The 23,377-nt window shown below is 31.4% G+C and overlaps 3 protein-coding genes and 1 long non-coding RNA gene across 6 annotated transcripts; 2 read left to right on the plus strand and 2 right to left on the minus strand.

Annotated features, from left to right (window-relative positions):
* Positions 1-1,304: 1,304 nt before the first annotated feature.
* On the minus strand, positions 1,305-7,271 carry LOC130890928 (ADP,ATP carrier protein 1-like). The gene is made up of 4 exons (XM_057795363.1): positions 6,984-7,271; positions 3,948-4,209; positions 2,583-2,817; positions 1,305-1,578 (listed from the first exon to the last, which is right to left on the minus strand). Exons 1-4 carry the CDS (start codon positions 7,138-7,140, stop codon positions 1,336-1,338), a joined length of 897 nt encoding a protein of 298 aa, XP_057651346.1. The 5' UTR covers positions 7,141-7,271; the 3' UTR covers positions 1,305-1,335.
* A 98-nt stretch (positions 7,272-7,369) lies between these two features.
* LOC130890930 (uncharacterized) lies at positions 7,370-11,320 on the plus strand. 2 transcript variants are annotated; one of them, XR_009058804.1, is made up of 3 exons: positions 7,370-7,837; positions 7,913-9,692; positions 10,732-11,320. It is a non-coding gene; the product is annotated as an uncharacterized LOC130890930 (long non-coding RNA). The 2 variants fall into 2 exon arrangements; XR_009058805.1 differs by having other exon boundaries at positions 7,435-7,802.
* On the minus strand, positions 9,699-13,370 carry LOC130890929 (uncharacterized). 2 transcript variants are annotated; one of them, XR_009058803.1, is made up of 3 exons: positions 12,886-13,370; positions 11,458-11,833; positions 9,699-10,583 (listed from the first exon to the last, which is right to left on the minus strand). XR_009058803.1 is itself a non-coding variant. In XM_057795364.1 (2 exons), the coding sequence occupies exons 1-2, from the start codon at positions 11,566-11,568 to the stop codon at positions 10,194-10,196; spliced, it is 501 nt and encodes a 166-aa protein (XP_057651347.1). In that variant the 5' UTR covers positions 11,569-12,802; the 3' UTR covers positions 9,699-10,193. The 2 variants fall into 2 exon arrangements, 1 of the variants encoding a protein (XP_057651347.1); XM_057795364.1 differs by lacking the exon at positions 12,886-13,370 and having other exon boundaries at positions 11,458-12,802.
* On the plus strand, positions 13,357-21,649 carry LOC130890927 (GDP-mannose 4,6 dehydratase). Its single transcript, XM_057795361.1, has 5 exons — positions 13,357-13,803; positions 14,142-14,577; positions 16,181-16,413; positions 20,107-20,322; positions 21,384-21,649. The coding sequence occupies exons 1-5, from the start codon at positions 13,750-13,752 to the stop codon at positions 21,513-21,515; spliced, it is 1,071 nt and encodes a 356-aa protein (XP_057651344.1). The 5' UTR covers positions 13,357-13,749; the 3' UTR covers positions 21,516-21,649.
* The last annotated feature ends 1,728 nt before the right edge of the window (positions 21,650-23,377 follow it).

Genomic DNA, 23,377 nt, shown 5'->3' on the forward strand with positions numbered 1-23,377 from the left:
TGGATTTGCATCAGGACTTATGTTACTCAAGTTTGTAATGTGATATAATCAAACAGCATTCTCTGCTCATGGTAAAATACGACTAGAGGGAAACAAGTACACAATGGAGAAAATTTGTTATGAAAGAATTCCCCGAGCGGGTCCTACGAAAAGTAGAGTCCCATCTCATCATATAGATGAGGTACTTCACGAATACGGAAGAAGCAACATAACAAAGATTCACCACTTTCAACAAAATTAAAAAGCTTGAAGCAGACAAGATCAAGCATCGTTACACGCTCGCTGTCAGCAGACAGACAATTATATATATACCCTCATTTTATCTACTTTTTAATTCATATTATTCATACTATTTATGTCTTAATATCTGCCCTCATCGTTTCATTACTGATTCATCATACTCATCAAAATTTTCATTCCATCCCAATTCTTGCCTTCTTTCTTCTCATCTTTCTCTTGCTCCTACCTGTTTTCCATCCATAAGCGTCATTTTCGTGTCCATATTGTTTTTGTTTTATTTCACATTATATATGAATGGTAGTTGTTATTTCAGGATATATTTTTTTAGCCCCAAATTTTAAGTTCCCCACCAGTGTAAGTGGTATGAATAATATCTAGGAAAGTATATTTATATATTTGTTTCTTTGTTTTCTAGAAGTTTTTATAATGCTTTTGGGATATATAAAGAGTTTCTTTAGCGCAGTTTAGTTCAGTTTATAATAGCAGTACTGAACAGAGGGAAATAAAAGTAATCAAAGAATTTAAATAAATTATTGAAGTTAGTTAAGTGATAGTAAATAAGTGAACTATATTAATTAGTTAAGTTTAATATGTGAATAAATTATTGAAGTTAGTTAAGTGATAGTAAATAAATGAATTACATTAATTACTTAAGTTTAATATGTGAATAAATTAAGAACGTAAGAGCCAGTGTTTACTAATTCACCCCACGGATAAAAAACAAATAAATTAGAAAAACATTACAATTGGGAAGATAAATGAACTTTTTTGTAACAAATATTTTATTATTAACAAACATCACAGAAATAATACTGTACTGTAAACAATGCTATTCATAAATAAAAACTAAATCTACATTCCTGCTTAACTACATATTCAGATATAAAATGAAAGCATTTTTATACAATTACCTATGAAAATATGTATAAAAAAATCTGAATACAAAGTTTTTATCACAAATTTATATTGATCGGCATGGGAAATTTCACAGAAAAATTAATAATTTATATAAACAAAGTTTATATTTAGATATTCATAAAATATGAATGAATATTGGCAGTACATACATAAAAATTTGTGTAATGATCATACTTTTCAAAATATTGCTTTAAGTTCATCATAGAATACTAATACAAGAGCCGCTCCCATACCACGAAAAACATTAGACAAAGCTCCTTTGAAGAAAGCGCGTGGCCCTTCAGTCTTGAAAATTTTCACCCAGCAGTCCAAAGTATTTTTATACTTTACTTCGCTCTTCTTGAGCCCTGACTGCATCATCATTCTTCTTCTCACTGTGTCAAATGGATATGAAATTATTCCAGAAAAAGAGGTCACAGTCTAAAAGTAATAATTCCATTACCATTGTTACAATTAATGGAATGAAGTTAATATATTACTTTAAAAAAAATCAGTAAATGGGTAGTGGTAATATAGAGTCATCAATATAGGCTCAGTTATGTAACAGCATCATGTATATAAAAAAATATCCTATAATTGTCAATCAATTCAAAATTTTTCTGATTAATAGTAGAAAAATGCACTGTCCATACCTTTGAAGAAGTTATGGAAAATAATAAAAGTCCATTAATTTGGATGTTTTTAAAAAACCATTCAAGTAAAGAATTTTTCACAATCTAAGAAAGTGACTAGCCTCCAGTTAATTTATGAGATGCGGTATAAGAACTACCCTTATACATCTAAAACAAACAAAACCAAAGTATGCCATAAAAAATTATGTGATTTTAAAGATATGATTTTATCAAGTTCCTACGGATTGGAGTCCCTTCACTTTCAATCAACACAATGTACCTACTTTAAACAATAGTGTGATCGAGTTAATGAAGATAAGTTAAAAATGTAACCACTGAAAACTGAAGAAACTGTACTCAACACGTGAAAAAATTGAGAATTCATATAGATGTATGTACACAAATATGAAGAGTTTAGAACCCTTAAAAAACTTATTATTGATTTGCAAGATAATAGTGATAGCGAAATTGAGCTACATTATAACTAGTAATAAATCAAATGTAATATACGTATTTGTGTATTAGTACATTGAGTATAATTTCATTTCAAACTTAAAAATGATACAACTATAAGGAAAATGCCAAGTAATATAATAGTGTGACCCCACACAATGCCTTCCCCACAAATAGCCATAAATTTAGAACTTTTAGGTCTTGTAGAATTTGCACTTTCTTAGATTGTGAAAAATACTATGCCACAATTTAGCCTGATCAGGTATACAGTAAAATTATTTATTGCATAGTTGTGCATACGTCGAAATCATTAACCTATAAAAAAAATAAAATTGATATATAAATAATATAAGAAATTACCTGTGCAATAATAAATGAAATAATGAAAGGTGTGTTCTTTGGATCTGGTAGCATACCCTTTGCGGTATCAAAAAAACCAAAGTATGCTGCTCGGTAAATAATAATTCCTTGAACTGATACCATGAAGCCTCTATACAAACCAATCATTCCATCACTTTTAAAAGTTTTTACAATACAATCTATCAGTCCAGTGTACTGTCTCTCTTTTAAATTTTTACCAACGTCCGCTCCCAAACTGAAATTGATAACTTGTTTTCAATTTACACCTAATGTAATAGAGAAGGAAAATATTCAAATTATTGCATCAGTAAATGGGTAGTGGTAAATTAAGAGTCATCAAAATAGGCTCAGTTAGTTAAAACATCATGTGAAAACTTAATTTAAAATCCTTGCTTCAACTTAAAACTATAAAATTTGTAACTCAAAATCCCTTGATTAATTAAATTTATAATAAAAATCAAATATACTCATATCCGTTTTTATATCAATTGATAATAATTTTTTAAAACAATAAGTATAGAGCAAAGTGCTGGGAAATTTTGAATGGTACATATTAAATGGAAGATTATTCTTAAATAATTTTCATGATGGTCTTTTTGATTCTGGAGTGAAGTGATGGATCTATGTTTCATCCATTGTTACATATCAACGTAAAAAAGCTGATTCGTATGTGTAAACACCCACTTTGACAAAAGCTTTCTCATGGTCAAATGTTCATACATAATTATAAACACACTGCCTTCGGATATCTTTACGGCCTCAGTTCTCACGCAATTTCAATTTACGATTAGATAGAACCAATTTTTGAACTTTTTTGATATTTTCTGGAGTAAATATCTAAATTGAACGACCAGAACATTCACCATCATCGGTGTTTGTACGACCACGTTCAATTTCAGTAAACCAATAACAAATGGAACAGAGTCCAGATAACACAAAGCCATTGCTGAGCTTATAGTACAGTATTTTTTTCATCAAATAGCAATAATAAATTAACACATGAAATTGTTTTTAATTCATTGTTTTGAAAATAACAAAAGTAACTCCACTTAAATGGCTGCCACTTTTTTCTGACTAATCAAAATATCATGAAATTCTACATAGTCTTTTGAAAGTTGGTACTACATAAACGTCATATATATTTGACAATTGTGGCGCCATCTGTGTCAGTCACACGACTTATTGAGTGATGTAATAAATTTATAGCATTATAATAATAAATTTATAGTACTTTCCCTTTGCTATCTCAATATTTTATTTTTTTAGTGAGTTTAGAACAATTTTTCATTTTTTTAATAACTAATATTCCATATTAATAAAATAATCTTAAAAACCCTTAACATTTTGTAAAAAAATTCAACTCACCGAGTCCTGGCATAATCAAGTGGATAAACAAAACATAGAGATGTGGCTCCTGCTGCCCCTCCGGAAGCTAAATTTCCAGCAAAATACCTCCAAAACTGTTTATTTTTATCAATACCTCCCATAAACATTGATTTATATACATCTTTAAAAGCAAAATTTAATGCCTGTGTGGGAAAGTATCTAAGTACATTGGCTAAATTACCTCTCCAGTAACTCAAAAACCCTTGTTCTTTCGGAATACGTATGAAACAATCTATTATACCTAAAAAATAAAAATGTGTTAGAACCACTTACATAAAATTAAATTCAAATAAAAAGCTATTCCTAATATCAGTAAATGGGTAGTGGTATGCTTGAAGTCATCAGCATAGGCTCAGTTGTTTCGACAACATCATATAAAACAGACATATAACTTATATAATTTAAAATACCTTTCATATAATAAACCATATAGGAACTATGTTGAAAAGTAGGGGGAAATATTGGAAATAGGTCCACAGGTTTGATAAGTAGGGGGAAATATTGGAAATAGGTCCACAGGTTTGATATACAAGGTGTCTCAAAAGAAAAGTTGGATCAACGCAGCTATTCAGAGAGGCGTGGAAGATATGTCAAGTTATGACTCTTGATTTTAGTCGCTATGGAGCATTTCTCGGGAACCGACCGTGGGTTGTGCATGTGTAAGTTTTACAAAAATAGGAATTCTAATATTAAATGTGAACTGTCTTTAAGACAACTTGTATATAACAAAAAAAGTGAGTAAATTACAAAGTTATCACGAGTTTAAGAGTTTTCAAGAGCTTAAAACGAAATATGGAAAGTAAAATTATGCAACTAATTCAAAATTGAATTATACAATTTTAGATTTTTACTTACAAGACAAATTGTTTTTTTATATATAAGGTAAAAGCACCAGAGCCAGACATTGTAACTTTAGCCGATACTTTCTAGTTTGATCCTCAAAATTAAGAAAACTATCATTGTCTCTGTCTGTTGTGAATTGAAAAACCATGTATTTATTTGGTTAAACAACGAACTTTCCGCCATTTAGTGAAATAAACAAGAATTGTGTTGATATCAGGTAAATCGTGATATATCTGTGAATTCTAATAAGAATTCACCACAGGTTGTACCACAAAGTAGACAAGAATAAATTTTAACAAAAACATGCACAGCTGAAAAGCTTTTATTTTATTTTACATGTCTAAGAAAAGCAGCTGTATCTGCCTGCAGAAATGGTATACCTCTAGGAATTGTTACAAAACAGTTTAATGTACCAAGAACCACCCTTTGGGGAAAATTAAATTCATAGCAAAGAGGAAGTTTTTAACAACAAAGGCTAACATTGTGTGCTAGGAAACTAGCGGCTGGGTTGAAGAAAATCGATCTTGATACAAAAAATTACTAAACCAGATGTAAATGGTTTCACTTGTCACCATCTAAATTTATTCCAGTATATTAGCCAAAATGTAACTATAAGTTAATGAAAACTTATACTACTACATAAAACTACATAAAATCTGCATTTTTTCGGGTACTGATAATGATGATTTTTTTTGTATCTTTTATTTAAATAATTAAAATTATACTATTTTATGCCATGTCTAGGATAGGGCCATTTGATCTTTTAATTAAAAATTTCATATCCAAAGAAATAAAAACCTTAAGCTTTTAATTATATCAGTTTACTTAGTACTAACTACCTAATAGCCCTGTATTGAAAATGGAAGATATTCTTTAATTTTTTTGAAATTGTTTTTATAAAAAGAAATATCCTCACCCACTGGAACTCTTGCCTTTATAATATTGAAAATTGCTAGATAAAAGTTCAATTCTATAAATATTGACACTAGTCCAATTCCAATATCTATCAATTGAGTAATAAAGACATTTCAATGAATTGTACTGTTTACAAGTTTCTACTCGGAATATCAAATACATCTATTATTGGGAATACTGAAAAACTCTTGTTCATTTTACAATATTTTATAAATATTATATGATTTTCAGGGAAAAATTGTAAATACAAATAGGAGAAAAAAATTGGTAGATATCATTCCAGAACCTCAAAAATATATATCTATTAATGGCGAATAATGGAAAACTCATTTCACGGTATTTTATGGACATTATAGGATTTTCAGGGAGAAATTGGAAATAGAAGGATGGAGCAAAAAAACATTTGTTAGCAATATAGATATTGCTAATTATAATTTGGACAATTGCTTCAAGTCATTAAAGCACAAATGTTTCAGGGTAGATGAACTCATACTCTCAAAGATAATATACCAACCTCATTGTTAGATTGAAATGCTGTCCTTTGAGAATCTTTATGAAATCAGCCAATACCTGGTTAATAAGAAAATTTTTTCAATTAATATAAAACAAAAAAATAGAACATAGTGCATATATTAGCAACCATCAAAAATGTTACATCCATATCCAAATTTTCTAAATACCAATTACTTTGTCTAACAAAGGTTCTACTTAACATAATATCGAATGATGAAAGTAAAGTTTTGATTTATACTTTGTTCAAGGGATAGCTATATAAACTCAATCGTATTAATCATTAATTAATAATTATAATCATAGTGCTAACAAATTCAATAACAAGCATATATTTTGAAAGTTAGAAATCCATTCTTAACAAAAATCTTTTATCAATATATCTTCAAGTGGAGATTAATTTATTTTGCAAATATCAATTAATATCAAATTAAAATTGGTAAATATGAACATATTTGGTTACTAGTTATCTTCAATTATTGATAAAAATGAAATAATAAATCACAAATTTTCCTACGCATATTACTTCCACTTCCTATTCAAGACATTTAATTTTACACGTATCTTCATCAGAATAAGAGTGAAATATATTAAGTTTCCTTATTACTTTGACAAATTATACAACCATCAGATAAGTTAACCACGTGTCTTCTGACTGAAGATTGAAAAAATTGAGCAAATCATAATTATAAATACGCCGATTAATAAGTTTATGAAGAATAGAATTGGAATAAATTTAGAAATTACCTTTATATTCCTTCTCGGGCGAAATCTGAGTGCTAGCTGCTTGAACCTGTAAAATCAATTTAACTCGTTCAATTGGAGCAACCGCTGTTTTTGCTATCGCAGCAGAAATACCTCCAGCTAAAAAGTCTTTAATAAAAGTTTTAATATCGGTTGGCATTTTAATAGGACACTACCTTTAGTTTTTGAAATCTTACGTATCACTATTTGACAGGTAATAATGTGATAGTGTCCAAACTAATAAGACTGAAACTAAAACACGTCCACATGATTCAAGAGATAACGGGAAGTAGGAAGCATGGATAGAAGGATGTTCACGACCAAAAATTGGAGCATGCGCATTATCTTTTCTTATTTGATTTTGACATCCAACATAGATAACATATTGTACTGGGTACACTTAATAATAAATTGTGAGATTATTGGTGTAAGTATAATTTGTAAAATTGTATTTGATGGGATTAATATATATTTCATTCGAACTTAATTTCAAAATCATTCACGACATAATTTATTTCCATGAGTCCTTTTTTATGCACTGTACGACATTTCCAACATCATATTATTTCAAAAATCATGGAACATTGAATGAAACCGAATAAGGACTTTTTGGAAACGAACTCAATCGGAATCAGACCCACAAACAAAGCTAATAAGTCTCTTTCAACCACGGTCTCACAATTTCTATAGAGTAGCCGCTACTCAGTGGTGCAAAGATTATATACACGGAGTAGCGTGGTTCTCATGTTGTCCTGGTTCTGGTTTTAAATGTATGAAATAGCCATGACGCGAAGCTGCTATCTAAGGATTGACGTGCCTAGGGTAAGGATGAAAATTTTGACATTAACCTAAAATTGGTGAGTACGTGATACAGTAGTAGTGTAACCTGTTTGTTTTTAAATTTATTATATTTAAACTTATTTTTATTCTAGGCTAAGTATGTCCGACCTCTGCTGGATTCACTCGCCATTCCGTCAATATTCAGCAGTACTAAACCAGAACAACCTGGCACCATTCAAAATGCTACTGAAGATTGTGTTAAGGAAAAACTCTCGATAGAACCTTTATCAAACTTGGCCGATCACGATTTATCTCAAATTGAGCCTGGCGGTACTTTCACAATCAGTGATTTTGCTGATGTCAAATTATCCAACAATAACTTGAACAATGACTGCTCCTTTACATGTATTTTCATACATTTTAGAATAATTTTAAAAATAATATTATTGTCCACATCAAGTCAAAAGAATTTATCCAGTAAATTGATTTGAAAAGAATGTGCTAATCATACATCTGTGAATATAAACATAAGAATTAAAAACAAAAATTCACAGACAGCAATACAACTTTTTGTCACTGAAAGGGGTGCTGAAAATTTTGTGATGAAGGAACCTCAGACAGAACCAGTCGATTTGCCTGAGATTTAGCCTACCAGTATTTCAATGGACTGCTGTTCCAATGATATCAAATTGTCCAGTGATACTCTGAACAATGGCTGTCCCTTTGCAGTCGGAATGTTTGATATAATCTTGAATAAATTTAATATTATCTCCAATTGATACCTAAATGTGGCGAATTTGTGGGTTGATTTGAAACAAATTTGATAGATTCAAGACGTTTTAGAGAGTTTTGAAAGATTTGAGAGAGCAAACGGATAGAGAATGTTTAATGTGAAAGTATGCAAAATAATTTAAAACATTTAGAAATATGCATTGAAAGTTTAATTAATAAACCAGTATTGTATGTTGAGAAAATTGCCTCATTTTGAATTCTATCAATTAACACATCCACCTCAATTGATCAATATCAATAAAAAAAAATTAAATTCTATAATCACACTATATAATGGAATAAAATAAAAATAACATCTATATATAGATGTCATGATCCAGCAAAAAATTAATATTAATGACATAAAAGACTTCTTGTATAGGAATCGAAACATAAATAATCATTACATTGTAGGAAATTTCTATATAGACATTTTAGACAACACGTCAACAATTGTTAATGAATACATTAATAACTATCTTGAATACTGCTTCATACCTTCTTTCTTTATAGTTACAAGACCAAGTAAAATAATACTGTAATGGGATGTTGCATTGACTACATTTTTATTAGATCTAATTATTCTAAAGCTGCCCCTACACTATCAAGCCGCTTGATCAAATGCTTGACCAAATTGATTGTATCAAGCGTGATTGATAGTTTAGAAGCCCGTTTGACGCTTGAACCAAGCGTTGACGGTGATTGATAGAAATTCTGAATGACTCAAGCGGCTTGATAGTGCAGGACAATTTCCGTCAAGCATTGCGTCAGTCACTCGGTGGAAGCCATGACGTCAACTTCCCAACCCGCGTCTCCCGAAAACTCGGATCGGGAGTTTATTAGGTTATTGATTGATCTGTATCTTGATTGTCGGGAGTTGTGGAAAATAAAAATTAAAGACTATTTCAATAGAAATAAAAAAAGTGCTGCACTTGAAAAAATCGTGGGTGCATTGAGAAAGTTAAAACCGGATTTCACCGTGAGAAAATTAAAACAAAAAATAAATGTTCTCAGAACTAACTTCAACAGAGAGTTCAAGGCCATCAAGAGTAAAAAAATTAGACGTCTACAGATGACATCCCTGAACCCTCACTTTGGTATTTCAATGAAATCTACTTCATAAAAGACCAATTGGAAATCGCACAGACTGATACTTCGGAGGTAAGAATTTTATTTTATTTTTACAGTAGATATTCATATTTATTTTATATTACGAGTAATGTTATTACTTATTCATCTACATTACACAAGGCACTTGCTTCGCCACGGAACTGACCCAGACGTGTTGAAAAATTCGCAGAAGTCATCCCTTATTCTTTTTGCCTCTACTGTAGAATTGCCTTTGGTTCTTTGAAGTTGTACCATCTGTACAATGTCTTGTTTCCATGACCCAGGTTCCACAGCACCAGTCCGGACATCGTATCTGTCAATATCCTGAGGTTGCAAATACTTGGTTCTGTTTTTTGAGCATAAATAGTTGTGCAAATGGCAACTTGCCATTACGATTTTTCTAGCTTTCATTGGTTCAAATTTAATACTTTTGAAGTATTTTGAATCTCTTCGTTAATATACCAAAAGCATTTTCAACGACTCTTCCGGATCGTGAGAGTCTATAGTTGAAAATCCTTTTCTCATTCGTCGAAGCAGCTCTGTTGTAGGGCATCATGAACTCAGGGAGAAGTTGGAAAGCTTCATCTGCAACGAAGACGTACGGAAATTGTTTATTAGGAGTGCCTGGTAACTCTCGAGGATCAGGCATGTTAAGCTGGTTCTCAGACAACTTGTGCCAAAACAAGTGTTCTTCAACACACCACCATCTGACACTCGGCCATTTGCTCCGACATCGACCATCAGAAATTTATAATTTGCATCAACAATAGCCATAAGCACGATGCTGAAAAAACCTTTGTAATTAAAATAGTAGGATCCAGAATGGGGAGGTTTTTGGATTGATACGTGTTTGCCGTCAGTGCTCCCGACGCAGTTGGGGAAATTCCATTGTTCTTCGAATTCCTGTGCAACCCGTTTCCATCCATCCGTCGTTTTTGGGACCTAGATGAGAAACAAAAAACGAAACTAGCATTATTTAACATTGTATAAATAGTATAACACTGTAAATAGGTAGTTACTTATTAAATTTCTGTTGTACTTAAACTCGTAAACTTTCGTTCATTGTATTTTATGTTTTTTATTTGTTTAGGAACCATCGATTCCTCATGAAGACTCGCAATCTCAAGTCAACTCGGAAAGTGTCGAATCCCCTTCTGACGTGGTTACACCCCGAACTCCCAAAAGAGCTATCACGGGTAAAAGAAGGAAAGGTGTCCCAGACAGCACTGATCAATTAGTAGGACTAGCGACTGAATATTTTAAGCGACCTGAGACTGAAGAAGATATTGTCGCTAGGGGGTGGGCTATGAAATTGAAAAAGTTAGCTCCAGACCAACGACGCTTCGCAGAGAAAATCATAAATGACGCGCTTTTTGAAGCAGAAATGGGCACCTTGACAAGGGAAGGAGTGTGTTGTGAAACGTTCCCTCGTTGGTCAGCCACGTCACCTGCGTCGTCATGTTCTTCAGTAAATAGTTGGCAAACGTACCCCCAGTCAGTGCCGTCACTGCACACTTCAACAGAAAGCCTATCATACCAACGGCAACACCATACAACGTCTCATGAAGATAATGCTGCTACGTTCTTCTCCTCATTTAGTTCAATGTGAACTTGTGCCCCTAATGATTTCAGTTCAGTACTAATGTTCATAAATTGGGAAATATCTGTATTTATTATTTATATATATATATATATATATATATATATATATATATATATATATATATATATATATATATACATATTATTTATAAATTGTAATTCTTTCCTTTCTTCCTTAAAATATAAAGAGATTTACTTGGCTATAATTACTAACCTGAATGTTTTCCTTCAATGCCTTAATGATTGCAGAGCAAGTTTCCATTATGATGAGTTGCAGAGTCTGTGGAGCAATGGCGCACGTGAATTTGAGATCTTCTAAATCCATGCCAGATGACAGGTACCTCAATGTGATAGACAATCTTTCTTCTCATTGTCAGGGCGGAGTAAATCCAGTAGATAATCAAAACTTTCTTGGTCCATTCTCAAAAAGTTCCTGTAGTCCTCTGGTTCTGAATCACACAGGAAGTTTAGGAGATGTTCATGAGTGAAGCGGTTTCTCAGTTTGTACCACTCCTTGGACCACCATCGTTTTTTCTTTTCCTTCTTTTTCCGCTTCACGGCAACCAATGTTGCGATTAGGAAGCCCAAATCTGCATTCAACACCATTGTAATCGAAAAAGCAATTAAAAAAGATTTATTATTTATTAGGAATTATTTTTATTCGAAAAAGCAAAAGCAAGATCGCAACACACTCCGTTCTGCTTCCACTTCTCGGCTTCAACTGACGAGAGAGTTTTGATCAAAAGATTGAAGCACGCTTGAAGCTCCCATCAATCGGAGGGTCAAGCATTTGATCAAGCGGCTTGATAGTGTAGGGGCAGCCTAACAGCTTCATAGATGACTATCCTCTTTTTCTAGTCATAAAAACTCACTCACTCAAATCTATAACGAGATTTCTAAGTTTTTATTTTTATTCCATTCTGTGTCTTTAGAATGTTGCTTACATATTTCTTATTGATATTAAATTTTCTGTCCAATTGTTGCAAACTTGCTCCTAGTTACCTGTGAGCCACAAGAGTTTCTCTCTACTTTTTACATTTTTTTGTCCTTTCAATCGAAATACCTGTCTCAACACGCCGACAGATATCGTAAATTGTTTGTCCTGTTCCCATTCTTCCAATGTGATTAACTGTAAACGATTTCCTCCGATCTTGATTTTGTTCAGAGAACTTTGCAATTATTTTACGCCGTTCTTTTTCTTTTAGAGTTTCCATACATGTTATATTCGGAACATTTGATAACTGCCAAATTTGACTGTGCCTACTAAATAGAGGTATATCTGGTACTACTACATCAATATGGTTGTTAACTACTTCAATAATTGCTGCTATATTTTCATCCATAGAGATTTCAGACAGAGATTTTAATCATTTCAGGACAAAGTCATACTATGATTTGTCTTGATTTTAAGTCTCTAGAAAATCAGTTCAAAATAACAGGTAAAAATTTAATGAAGACTGTCATATGTCAAATATTTACCTGTTGTTTTCAACTGATTTTCTATCAAAAGAATTGAAATCAAGATACATCACCAAGAAAAACATATAAAAAGGTCCAAGAAGTAGAAAATTAATACTTTCTCGACTTCCAGTGGACTTATAACTACATAACTATGTAATATAACGTTATAACACCCATCTACCTGTGAAATCTAATTCCTGTATTGTTGCTTCTGTAACTATATATCTTAGTTATAATATAAAACAGTTTGAAATGTTTTAGAAAGCTAAACTTCTCATCTCTCATGTTCATTTTACTTTCCTCTATTTCGGCAATAATAAATGGGACTGTTCCTTTAGTTAATTGAAATCAAGCTATACATTCCTCCGTTTTGAGTTAAACTGATGTTTAAACTAATCTTAGACCACCGGTAACGTTTAAACCGTTTGTCAGTAAAAGCCATCTAAAAAACGTGAAAAAGTTGATATCTGTAGTTTAAACTGACGTTTGAGGTTTAAACTTCACTTGTTAAATGGGGCCTTGGGGAGTTTAGGGACCGATCACATATATGTGTGCAATTTCAAAGCTGACGTTTGCGGGGGGAAGTCATTACTAAATTCGCAATCAGACCCGCGAACAAAGCTATTATTATAGAACATACCCTATGTTCTGTGGCTATTATAAATATCAATTCTGTGGTTGACTAAAAGTCAACGTGTTATTATGGTCGTTTAACTTTTAACAAAAAATAATAAAACTTGTAGAGTTAGAGAATACTTTACTTTGCACGTATTTCAAATATTGTCATGTATTTACAAAATGTTACATTTGTAGATATTTTAACACATCTTTTATTTGGACGATATAATTTGACAACGAACAAATTTATAATTCCAACGTCCTTTACTCTGTCATTGGATTTTTTAGGTTATAGCGGATTAAAAATTATGATTACGTCCACAGGTTATGTGGCATAAATAACTCATGGGGCTATGTGGTTGCCTATACATATTTTTGATAAACTGCTCCACGTAAATACATTCAAAATTAATTTTAAAACTTGAAAATGACTAATAATGAACCCAGAAAAGTAGCTCTTCTAACAGGAATAACGGGACAGGTATTATTTCATTATAAATATTTTATCTCTTTCCGATTAAGTATTCAGATAATATATTTTTTATCATTTTCTTTCTTATAGTGTAATAATACTACTGCACACAATAATGAACTACTTGAAATATTAATATCTAATTTATACCTATCCAGTAGTATATGAATAAAAGTTATTTAGTGACGATCTTTACTTTATGTTAAAAGTTACTATATCCAAGTTGTTATTGAATATGTTATTTACTAATAAATGTAATAAACTTTTATTTCGATTGGTGATATATATTGTAGAAGTTATAAATGAATAGTTTAGTTCCACCTGACTAAAACAATTTGTATTTTAAGGATGGATCCTATTTATCAGAATTACTTTTAAGTAAAGGTTATGAAGTTCATGGTATTATACGTAGAGCAAGTAGTTTTAATACTGGTAGAATCGTTCATCTGTATTCAGACCCTTATGCTCACAAAGGTGGAAAGTTTTTTCTCCATTACGGTGATATGACAGATTCTAGTTGTTTAGTGAAAATTATAGGAAAAGTTAAACCCACTGAAATTTACAACTTAGCAGCTCAAAGTCACGTAAAAGTTTCATTTGATTTGAGTGAATATACAGCTGAAGTAGATGCTGTCGGGACTTTAAGACTTTTGGATGCAATTAGAACGTGTGGATTAGAACATTCAACTAAATTTTACCAAGCATCAACTTCTGAATTATATGGAAAAGTTGCAGAGATTCCTCAAACAGAAAAAACTCCTTTCTATCCTAGATCACCTTATGGTAAGTTGCAAAGTAATAGTTTATGAATAAAAAAATCCAAACAACTTCATGATTAAGCCAAACATTACTTTCTAAATAAGGATTTTTTATCCATTTAACAAAAAATTGTGTAATGTAATGTTACATTCTTACACATATGTAAATAATTTTTGTATAAGTAAAAGGGACATAAGATTTTAAAATCAGTCAATATCTCTGTACCTGCCCATAATTGGCAAATTATGTTGTGTTGATAGAAATTATTTTATGTTTGTAAAAGAAACAGAATCAAGAATTAGTTATTAGATATTTAGGAATTTGCGTAAACAAAACAAGGTATATAGTTAAATAAAGCTCGAATTATTTACTATCAGATTTTGTATAAATAAAATAGAGCCCATGACAGGAATAATATATAGAAATATAATTTTTAGTTATATAGTTATGAATATAGATAAACCGCTAATGTTGCATTCTCATATGTTTACATGTTTTAAACTTGACCTTTAGCTGTTAAGCAGGTCAAGCCTTTGTTATAGTTTTAAGTGTTATGTAGTGAGTATAATTAAATCCAGTGTAATTGAAGATATGGTTCCTTTCCACCCTTTATACCCGATTGGCGTAAGTCCGTATTTACATTAATTATACAAAAAAACTTCAGCACGCAGGGTAGGTAGATAGAAGCAATTATTGGGACTACCTACAGGAGCTGATACAGGCAAAGACTCTTCTGGGAAACTATAACTAAAGTGGATCTGATGAATGTATCAACCTAAGTAAGAACAATCTACAAATACTAACAGGAGTTCTATCGAGGCTCTCTCGCTTCAACAAATACCGGAACACTAGACCTAGCAGATAATGAGGCGTGCAGATTTTGTTGCACTGAGGACAAAACCTCTATTCACATTCTCTAGAAGTTTGAAACACTAAGGAACTACAGAGCAATACACCTGGGAATGAAGATCTCTGGGAATTAAAGCCATTTCATATCATAGACTTTTTAAAAGGGGTGGGATTAATTGATCAGCTGTAAACATTGGGTTCTCAAGTATCTCAGCAAGAAAGGGGGACACAATAGATCCTTTGGGACCCATTGTATATGAGACGACAAATCTATATATACATACAAACCCAGTGAGATTGATGGTACGGCTCCTTTCCACCCTTTATTCTCGATTGGAGTAAGTCCTTCCATGTAACCATACACCACAATTTTTACAGCAAAAAAGTAAACACCATCTTCGGGAGGCCAACACAAACATCATTTTCTTGCTATGGAACTGGAATCCTCAATGTTTACAGCTGATTTATATAATCCCGCTCATCTTGAAAGTTTAGAATGTGGGTTGGCTTCAACTTCCAGAGATCTTCGTCTACTATTAGATATATTTCCAGGTAGAATGAATGCTCTATAGTTTTTCTTATATCAAGAGGATGGTTAAATGAAAAACAAATCAAGATAAGAATAATTTTGTATCAAAGAAGACAAAATGAAAATGGTGAAAACTAACAAATTTTCCCAAAAGTTCAATTTTGGATATGTTACAGTATTCCACAAGAATATATAAACATTATCTTTGTAATTTTAAATATTCATATTTATTTTTTTTGTATATTGCAGCTGCAGCAAAATTGTATGCATACTGGATAGTCGTTAACTATAGAGAAGCCTATAACATGTTTGCTTGCAATGGTATACTATTTAACCATGAAAGTCCTAGGAGAGGAGAAACTTTTGTAACACGAAAAATTACAAGAGAAGTGGCAAAAATTCATTTAGGACTTTCTGATTGTTTGACATTGGGTAACCTTGATTCAAAGAGAGATTGGGGTCATGCCAGAGATTATGTTGAGGTAAATAATTCATTATGTTTTATTATTATTTAAATTAATTAGCAGTGACATTATAATAGCCCAATTAATAAAGTACTTTGATGAGAAAAAATTAGATTTAAGCTGAATTTAGTTGATATAATATTACTTGACGAACATTTTTCCCCAAAAATCCTCCCAGAGCTTCTCCCATGCCCCTCTCAATGGTTCAAAATGTTAACATTCATGAAAACTCTAATATCTCCCTTAAAAATGGATAAGATCGTGATTTTTTGTTTTGTTTATTATTGAATGGGTTATAATATTACTTAATAGTTTCATACTCTTGATTAATTTTAAAAAAGATGTGTCAAAATCTAATTTTTTGTTATTCAAATTTAGTAAACGTTTACTTACATTCTTATCCTCTAGACAAAGCATGAGTAGGGTCATTCTTTTAAAAGTTGTCGATGGCACCTTCCTGAAATATCTTCATGAGGAGGGATTTTGTATCCTTTCAAAGAGATGTACCATCAAATAATTCAGGTATTTTAAGTAACATTGGTGAAATTGACTGTTGCATTTTTATGCTGGCAATCAAGCCGTAGACCCTTGACATAATTGAAACATCTTTCTTTCCATTTAATTTAGTTATCTCTCAAATCGAGATATTTTTGAGACATCACTAGTAACTGGACTTATGTTCTTTCTACTATTGCTTAGTATCATCATCATTCATTTGATTGTTAATACAAAAGTAATTTCAGTTATTTTTTGGATACGAATTTATTGTTTAATGTAAAAATTAGGCACAAGAAATAGATTAAAGGAGTCAAACATAGAGAATATAAATGCGAAACTATAGAGAAGTCAATACTGCAGGATCTTATGTACGTAAATTATAATGGGAATTTGTGCCAACCAAAACCTAGTGGAGACGATTGTAGGTTAGATGTTTTGATACGTTTTCTTTACTTCTTTTAAATTCCAAGTAAAAAATGGTCTAAGATCCTTTTTATAATTGTCTTAGATGTCCCGCTCGATGCATACCCGTTTTAATTTTTTTTTCTAGAGATTCTCCAACAGCTTTGTGAAATTTGAGGACAAATGGAGTTTCAAGTAGCCATTTTGCAAGAGTGCTTATCCATGATGCATCGTCTGTATGTTAGAACCCCCACGGATTTCATTAAACTCATGAGACCTTGATCTATGCACAAATCAGTCCATGATCCTGACCAATACGTTCCCTTTCGCCTCACAGGGAAAAATCCCTTTTCTGTAAACAAAACTAAGTCTTTTTGAAGTAATTTAGATTCAATATTTCTGAATGTACAACTGGCGGTACGCTATTTTATTAATAACCATGCCTTAAGTTAATTCGAAGCAATGAATCAATCAGTTAAATAAAGTGTAGGTCTAATAACCACAGTGCTACATATCTCACATCACCATCCTACTGTAATAACCAACACTTCATTCAAAGTTTACACGATCAATTATCGTACATTACAGTGTACTGTACTTTCTTATTTTTTCACTCCTATATGCTGAGTGGTGAAAACATATATAAGGAAAACTGTATATCACTGGATTCAAAAAAAGATTGGCTACGAAGATTATACGAGGGATGCCACTTAATTTTGAGATATGACAACACTGATGTGAATATCTCAAATCTGACTTTGCCATCATAAAGTTTGACGTGAGTTTGACATTTTTAATTTTCTTTTGACCAACACTACAAAATCTTTCGAGTTGCTAACGCTGCGACCCAAAGGATCTATCCCCCTTTCTTGCTGCGACACAAGAACCCAGTGTTTAAGGCTGATCCATTAATCCCACTCCTCTTAAAAAGTCTAGAATGTGGGATAGGTTAAATTGCCAGAGATCTTCGTCTTCTATTTCATACGCTCCCAGGGGTAGTGATCTGGAGTTCCTTATCGTTTCATACTTTGAGAGAATGTGGATAGATGTTTCGTCCTCTGTACAGCAAAACCTGCACGCCGCATTATCTGCTTGGCCTAGCGTCTTCAGCTGTTTGTCGAGGCGACAGTGCCCCGATAGAACCCTTGTTAGTATTTGTAGATTGTTGCCCCACGCCCTTAGGAAATGCTTCATACTTTCTGGCAGAGCCATCAACACTTGTCACAATCATTTTATCACTTATTCCTTCCCCCAAAAACTTCAATAAGCCTGTAATCTCATCTAAATGTGATATAATATCTACAACAATACCTTTCTTAAATTATAAACTGAAAAATCTTTGCATCAACAATTGAACACTAACCAGTGACTGGTGTTCATAAATAGCTTTTAACTTATTCCACTTTTCAGAAGATATATGGCATGATAGTACATGTTTAATAACTTGCTCATCTAATCTTTACACGATGATTTCTTGAGTCTTTGTGTCTACTCTCCCGTTCCTTTATATCACTCGGAGAAATTGGTCTTTGTTTTATGCCTTCCACAATTTCAAAATACCCAAAATTTCCATAATTTCCAGTTTATCTCTCGTCAATTTTATAACTCTTACTGCTGTTGGTCTCCCATTTTCGTGTCTATTAAATCCAACTTTGAATATTCGGCCGAATGTAATGTCAACTTTCACCGACGTTTTACTTTCCGCGAACTTAAAAAACTAGGCGTCAACTGGGCCCATAACCTGTTAACGATATGTTCCGTATATCGAATTACAAACAGCAGTCCTTTCATATAACAACTACTGTTTTTTTATCAAACTAATACTACACACGTTACAAAAATAATACGACGGCAAAATAATCTTATTGGCTAATTCTAATAAAACCAACAGCAGTGTGCCGATCAACTCGTTTCGACTTTTGGGATCAATCTCAGAAGTCGAATCATGGTCCACCACGACAATGCTAGGTCTTATATATCAGTTCAAACAAAAACGTTTTTGAACAGTCAAAACATTGAATGGGTCATCCGCCATACAGCCCTTGTTTGGCACTCAATGATTTTTTCTTATTCCCGTATATCAAAAATAAATTGCGAGTGCAACGTTTTTCTACATCAGAAGAAACAGTTGATGCGTTCAAATCATATGTTTTGGAGGTACTTCAATCGAAATGGAGAAAATGTTTCGACAATTGGTTCAAACACATGCAAAAGTGTATTGATGTTAATGGAATATATTTTGAAAAACAATAAAGCCATATCACATTATAAATACTGATTTTTTCTTTGTTTTTGTCTCAAAACTTAAGTAGCAACCCTCGTATAAAGTATCTTGTCTTATTAGAACAAATCAAAAATATGTTTGGTAAAAATCAAAATTTTATTTAAAATTACTTAGATTTACCAGATATTTTTTAAAATTAATCAAAAGTTTCAAATCTTAAATATACAAATATTAAAAGTTGTAACCCATTCAATTACTAGACAAAAAAATTACGATCTTATCAGTGTACTTTTAAAGGGGCCGGGGGAAGGGGTATTTAAAAATGATTCTCTAGTGATTTTATTTGTTAATTTAAATTAATTTAAAATTAATTTAAAATATTTTACGGTCGGTGGATAAATAAATTAAATTAACTCAAGAAAAGGTAGACCTTTCATCAACAATTTTAACTAAAATAATCTCATATTTTAACCAAATTAACTTGATTGATCAGGATCATCTCTATAAAGATGTTAAAGCAAGTGAATTTACATTTGGATGGTGTATTCATTTTTATTTCAAATTCACATAATTATCTAATTTTATAGGCTATGTGGTTGATGCTACAACAAGAAACCCCAGAGGATTTTGTAATCGCATCAGGTGAAACACATAGTGTTAGAGAATTTGTAGAAGCAGCCTTCAAATATATAAGTAAAGAGATCTTATGGGAAGGTGATGGAGTAAATGAAGTGGGCAAAGAAAAGGATTCTGGAAAGATCAGAGTTAGAGTAAATCCTAAATATTTTCGACCTACTGAGGTGGTAAGTATTGTGTAATTTTTTTAAGTACAGGAAGGGGATGAGTAGCTTAGTTATCGGAAATTTAGTCGCGATGGATCATTTCACCGGAGCGCAACGTCCATTCTGCATTAAACATTATTACAAAAATGGCGATTCGTGCGTTATTGTTCGGCGTTTGTTTCGACGTGAGTTTGGATTACATGACATAAATCAGTGTCTGAAGGAAAGTGTGATTCGATGTTGGGTCAGAAAGTTCGAAGCGGTTGGTTCGACTCTCAATCAGAAGACTATGGGACGCCCAAGATCAACAAGAACAGAAGAAACAATTCAACAAGTTAGAGCTTCAGTTCAACGTAATCCTAGTCTACCGACTCGCAAGCAATCAGCCGAACTTGTCCTGACCATCTTTGCGTCGCATTTTTCACTATAAAAAATCAGAAATAAAATATAGCTTGTGATTAAAGATCATATACATCACAATGTAAGGAAATATAAACCCAATATCAAGATGATTGGTTTAAAACTTTTTAAGCTAGAGTGTACCCGTTTCAAGAAATATGCGTTGAAAAAAAGTGACATAAAAAGTTAGTGTCAAGTAGTATTTAACTAATTAACTTATCACTTTATATACTTCATTCTCAGCTTGCAACATCTCTTTGATAAAGAACACTTATGCTTTTAGAAATTTCTATAGAAATAAAATTTTAAAAAATCTATCCATTTCCCTTTTCTTTCTTAAAAATACATACCTGGTAGTAAATGAATGATTACCTACTCGTACCTACCTGTACCAAAGGAAACTTACTAAATCTCTTATAACTTTTGAACGAATAGGAATTATCACTTGAAATTTCAAATCAATTTTTTTTTATTGTTTTACAAGCGATTCCTGAAAAAAGAAAATATAAATTTTTCTAAGCCTCTACACCAGAGGCTCTCAAACTCATTTTGTCTACTGCCCATTTTGAAAACAAATTATTTTTTAGCGCCACTAATTCTCAACCAGCTTAAAAACCATTATACTATAATTTAACCCAAATGTGGAAATTCGTATATCATTAGAATGCATAAATTATTTTTAGGACTTACTACTTGGAGATGCTTCAAAAGCTAAAGCAAAATTTAATTGGACTCCAAAAGTAACGTTCCCAGAGCTAGTCAAGGATATGATGGAAGCTGATATAGAATTGATGTCAAAAAATCCAATGGCCTAAATATACTTTTATTATGTATTATATATGTATATATTTTTAAATTTACATTCCTATTGTATTTTACATTTTTTATGTTGTCGATTGAGCCATACATGTATTAGTGTGATAATTTAAATAAAATTAAGTACATTTTACAGTTTTTTTTCTTATTATTAATAATATATTAATTTCAAAAAACTAACTCCTTAATTATGTGTAGCATTTAAACTCTGCAAACCTTAAGGTGGGAAAATTTATCTGAGATTAGGTACAACAAAAAATGATTTAGATTAGATAAAATATGGTTTAATTTATTTTTTATCGAGCTATTGCTACACCAGAATTCAATCATAGTAACATTTATATTATATATTTGAAATATACATGACTCTTTAGATTACCTGATCAAGACTTTGAAACTTATTTTTATGTGCAAATTGAAGATTGAATAAGAACTATATAACATATATTACATTTATCATAATATTTATAATGCTATAATGTTTATAATAATAGAATCCAGTGCTTTTTACAACGAGTTGTCACACACAATTTAAGCATAGATTGGTTTGAATTACATCATTAAAGTGGAACGAGAAATCCACATTTGGATATGGTAATAAAAAATAAGAGAGGAAAAATCAGATTAATGAGTTTGATACCATGATAAAAAAATATTGGGGTTGGGTCTTTAATTGCCCAGATTTATTTTTGGGAACTTCAAATGCTAATTGATTTCATTACTTAAAAAATAAAAGATTCGATAAAAAAATAAATCTCGCATCTATTTAGGGAAATTTCTATAATTATAAAATAAACAAGGTTGGGATATGTAAAGAATATTTGTTCACTTAAAAGTAATATGTATTCATGTGCATAATATTGCTGACGTCTCATTACAATGGAAAATTTAATGTAAACTTCAAAAGCAAAAAATAATCGACACGAAACAGGTGCGTAACAAGCTTGGACTCTATAGAAAATCCGTGAAATATTTCTCTTGTCATGAGGAATACCTTATCTACTTTTTTGACTACAAGTTAAAATTACACCATTGTTTGTTAATTGAGTAGTAAAATGTTTTGTGATGAAGTTAAGCTTGACTATACAACCCAATTTTTAAATTCAAATCTTCAAACTATTTTCAAAATGGATCAATAATGTGATAATGCATATTAAAGAAAGAGATCCCAAAAGCTCTATGATCAGGATGGTGGATACAAAATTACAAACTCAAGAGAATGTAAAGACTTAACGGCAAATATCCTTTCTTGAACTACTAATTGATAAAAAAAGGTTATTTAATTTTTATTGCTTATATAGAGACAAGATTTATAGAAATTGAGTTAATCAGAAATAAGTAGAAACCCATTGTAGCATTTCCTAGGATTATATTCTTTCCATTGGAAGAAATGCACTCTTCCATTTGTACAATATCTATCTGAAAAGAGGTATAGTGAACTTATTTGACAGTCAAGCAGCCATCAACTCACAAAAATCAAGTCAAAAGTGTTCATGGAGTGTCTAGAAATTCACAAGGCAAAGACAATAATGTGATGATTCAATTCAAAATTATAAATGAACTTTTAGAATTTCAAGGTAGAAGTAATTGTTATAAGCTCTAATTTCTTTAAATATTACTTTTCTTATTAATCCAAATATATTCCGTTTTTTCGCTATAAATTTGTCTGAGTAAATCGTACACAAGGTATTGTCTAGATATTTATTGTGTAATTCAATAGATTAAAAACTTTCTTCAATATTTTCCTACAATGTGCTATATTTTTTGGATAAAGAATAAAATTGTTTTAATTTGAAGTATAATTTATTGAAATTACATTTATATTTAACGATTGTATACAGACATACTCTTTACAAAATTA

This window comes from Diorhabda carinulata, chromosome 2 (assembly GCF_026250575.1).
Source record: "Diorhabda carinulata isolate Delta chromosome 2, icDioCari1.1, whole genome shotgun sequence".
In the NCBI taxonomy this organism is placed as follows: domain Eukaryota; kingdom Metazoa; phylum Arthropoda; class Insecta; order Coleoptera; family Chrysomelidae; genus Diorhabda; species Diorhabda carinulata.

Excerpts from the sequence above, each read along its gene's own strand:
- LOC130890928 (XM_057795363.1), bottom strand. The coding sequence starts at position 7,140 with ATGCCAACCGATATTAAAACTTTTATTAAAGACTTTTTAGCTGGAGGT. Across the intron at positions 4,210-6,983 it reads GCCCGAGAAGGAATATAAAG|GTATAATAGATTGTTTCATA; the intron begins GTAATTTCTAAA and ends TTTATTTTTTAG. Across the intron at positions 2,818-3,947 it reads CTTGATTATGCCAGGACTCG|TTTGGGAGCGGACGTTGGTA; the intron begins GTGAGTTGAATT and ends TATCAATTTCAG.
- LOC130890929 (XM_057795364.1), bottom strand. The coding sequence starts at position 11,568 with ATGGATTTAGAAGATCTCAAATTCACGTGCGCCATTGCTCCACAGACT. Across the intron at positions 10,584-11,457 it reads CATTGAAGGAAAACATTCAG|GTCCCAAAAACGACGGATGG; the intron begins GTTAGTAATTAT and ends TTTCTCATCTAG.
- LOC130890927 (XM_057795361.1), top strand. The coding sequence starts at position 13,750 with ATGACTAATAATGAACCCAGAAAAGTAGCTCTTCTAACAGGAATAACG. Across the intron at positions 14,578-16,180 it reads CTATCCTAGATCACCTTATG|CTGCAGCAAAATTGTATGCA; the intron begins GTAAGTTGCAAA and ends TGTATATTGCAG. Across the intron at positions 16,414-20,106 it reads ATGCCAGAGATTATGTTGAG|GCTATGTGGTTGATGCTACA; the intron begins GTAAATAATTCA and ends CTAATTTTATAG.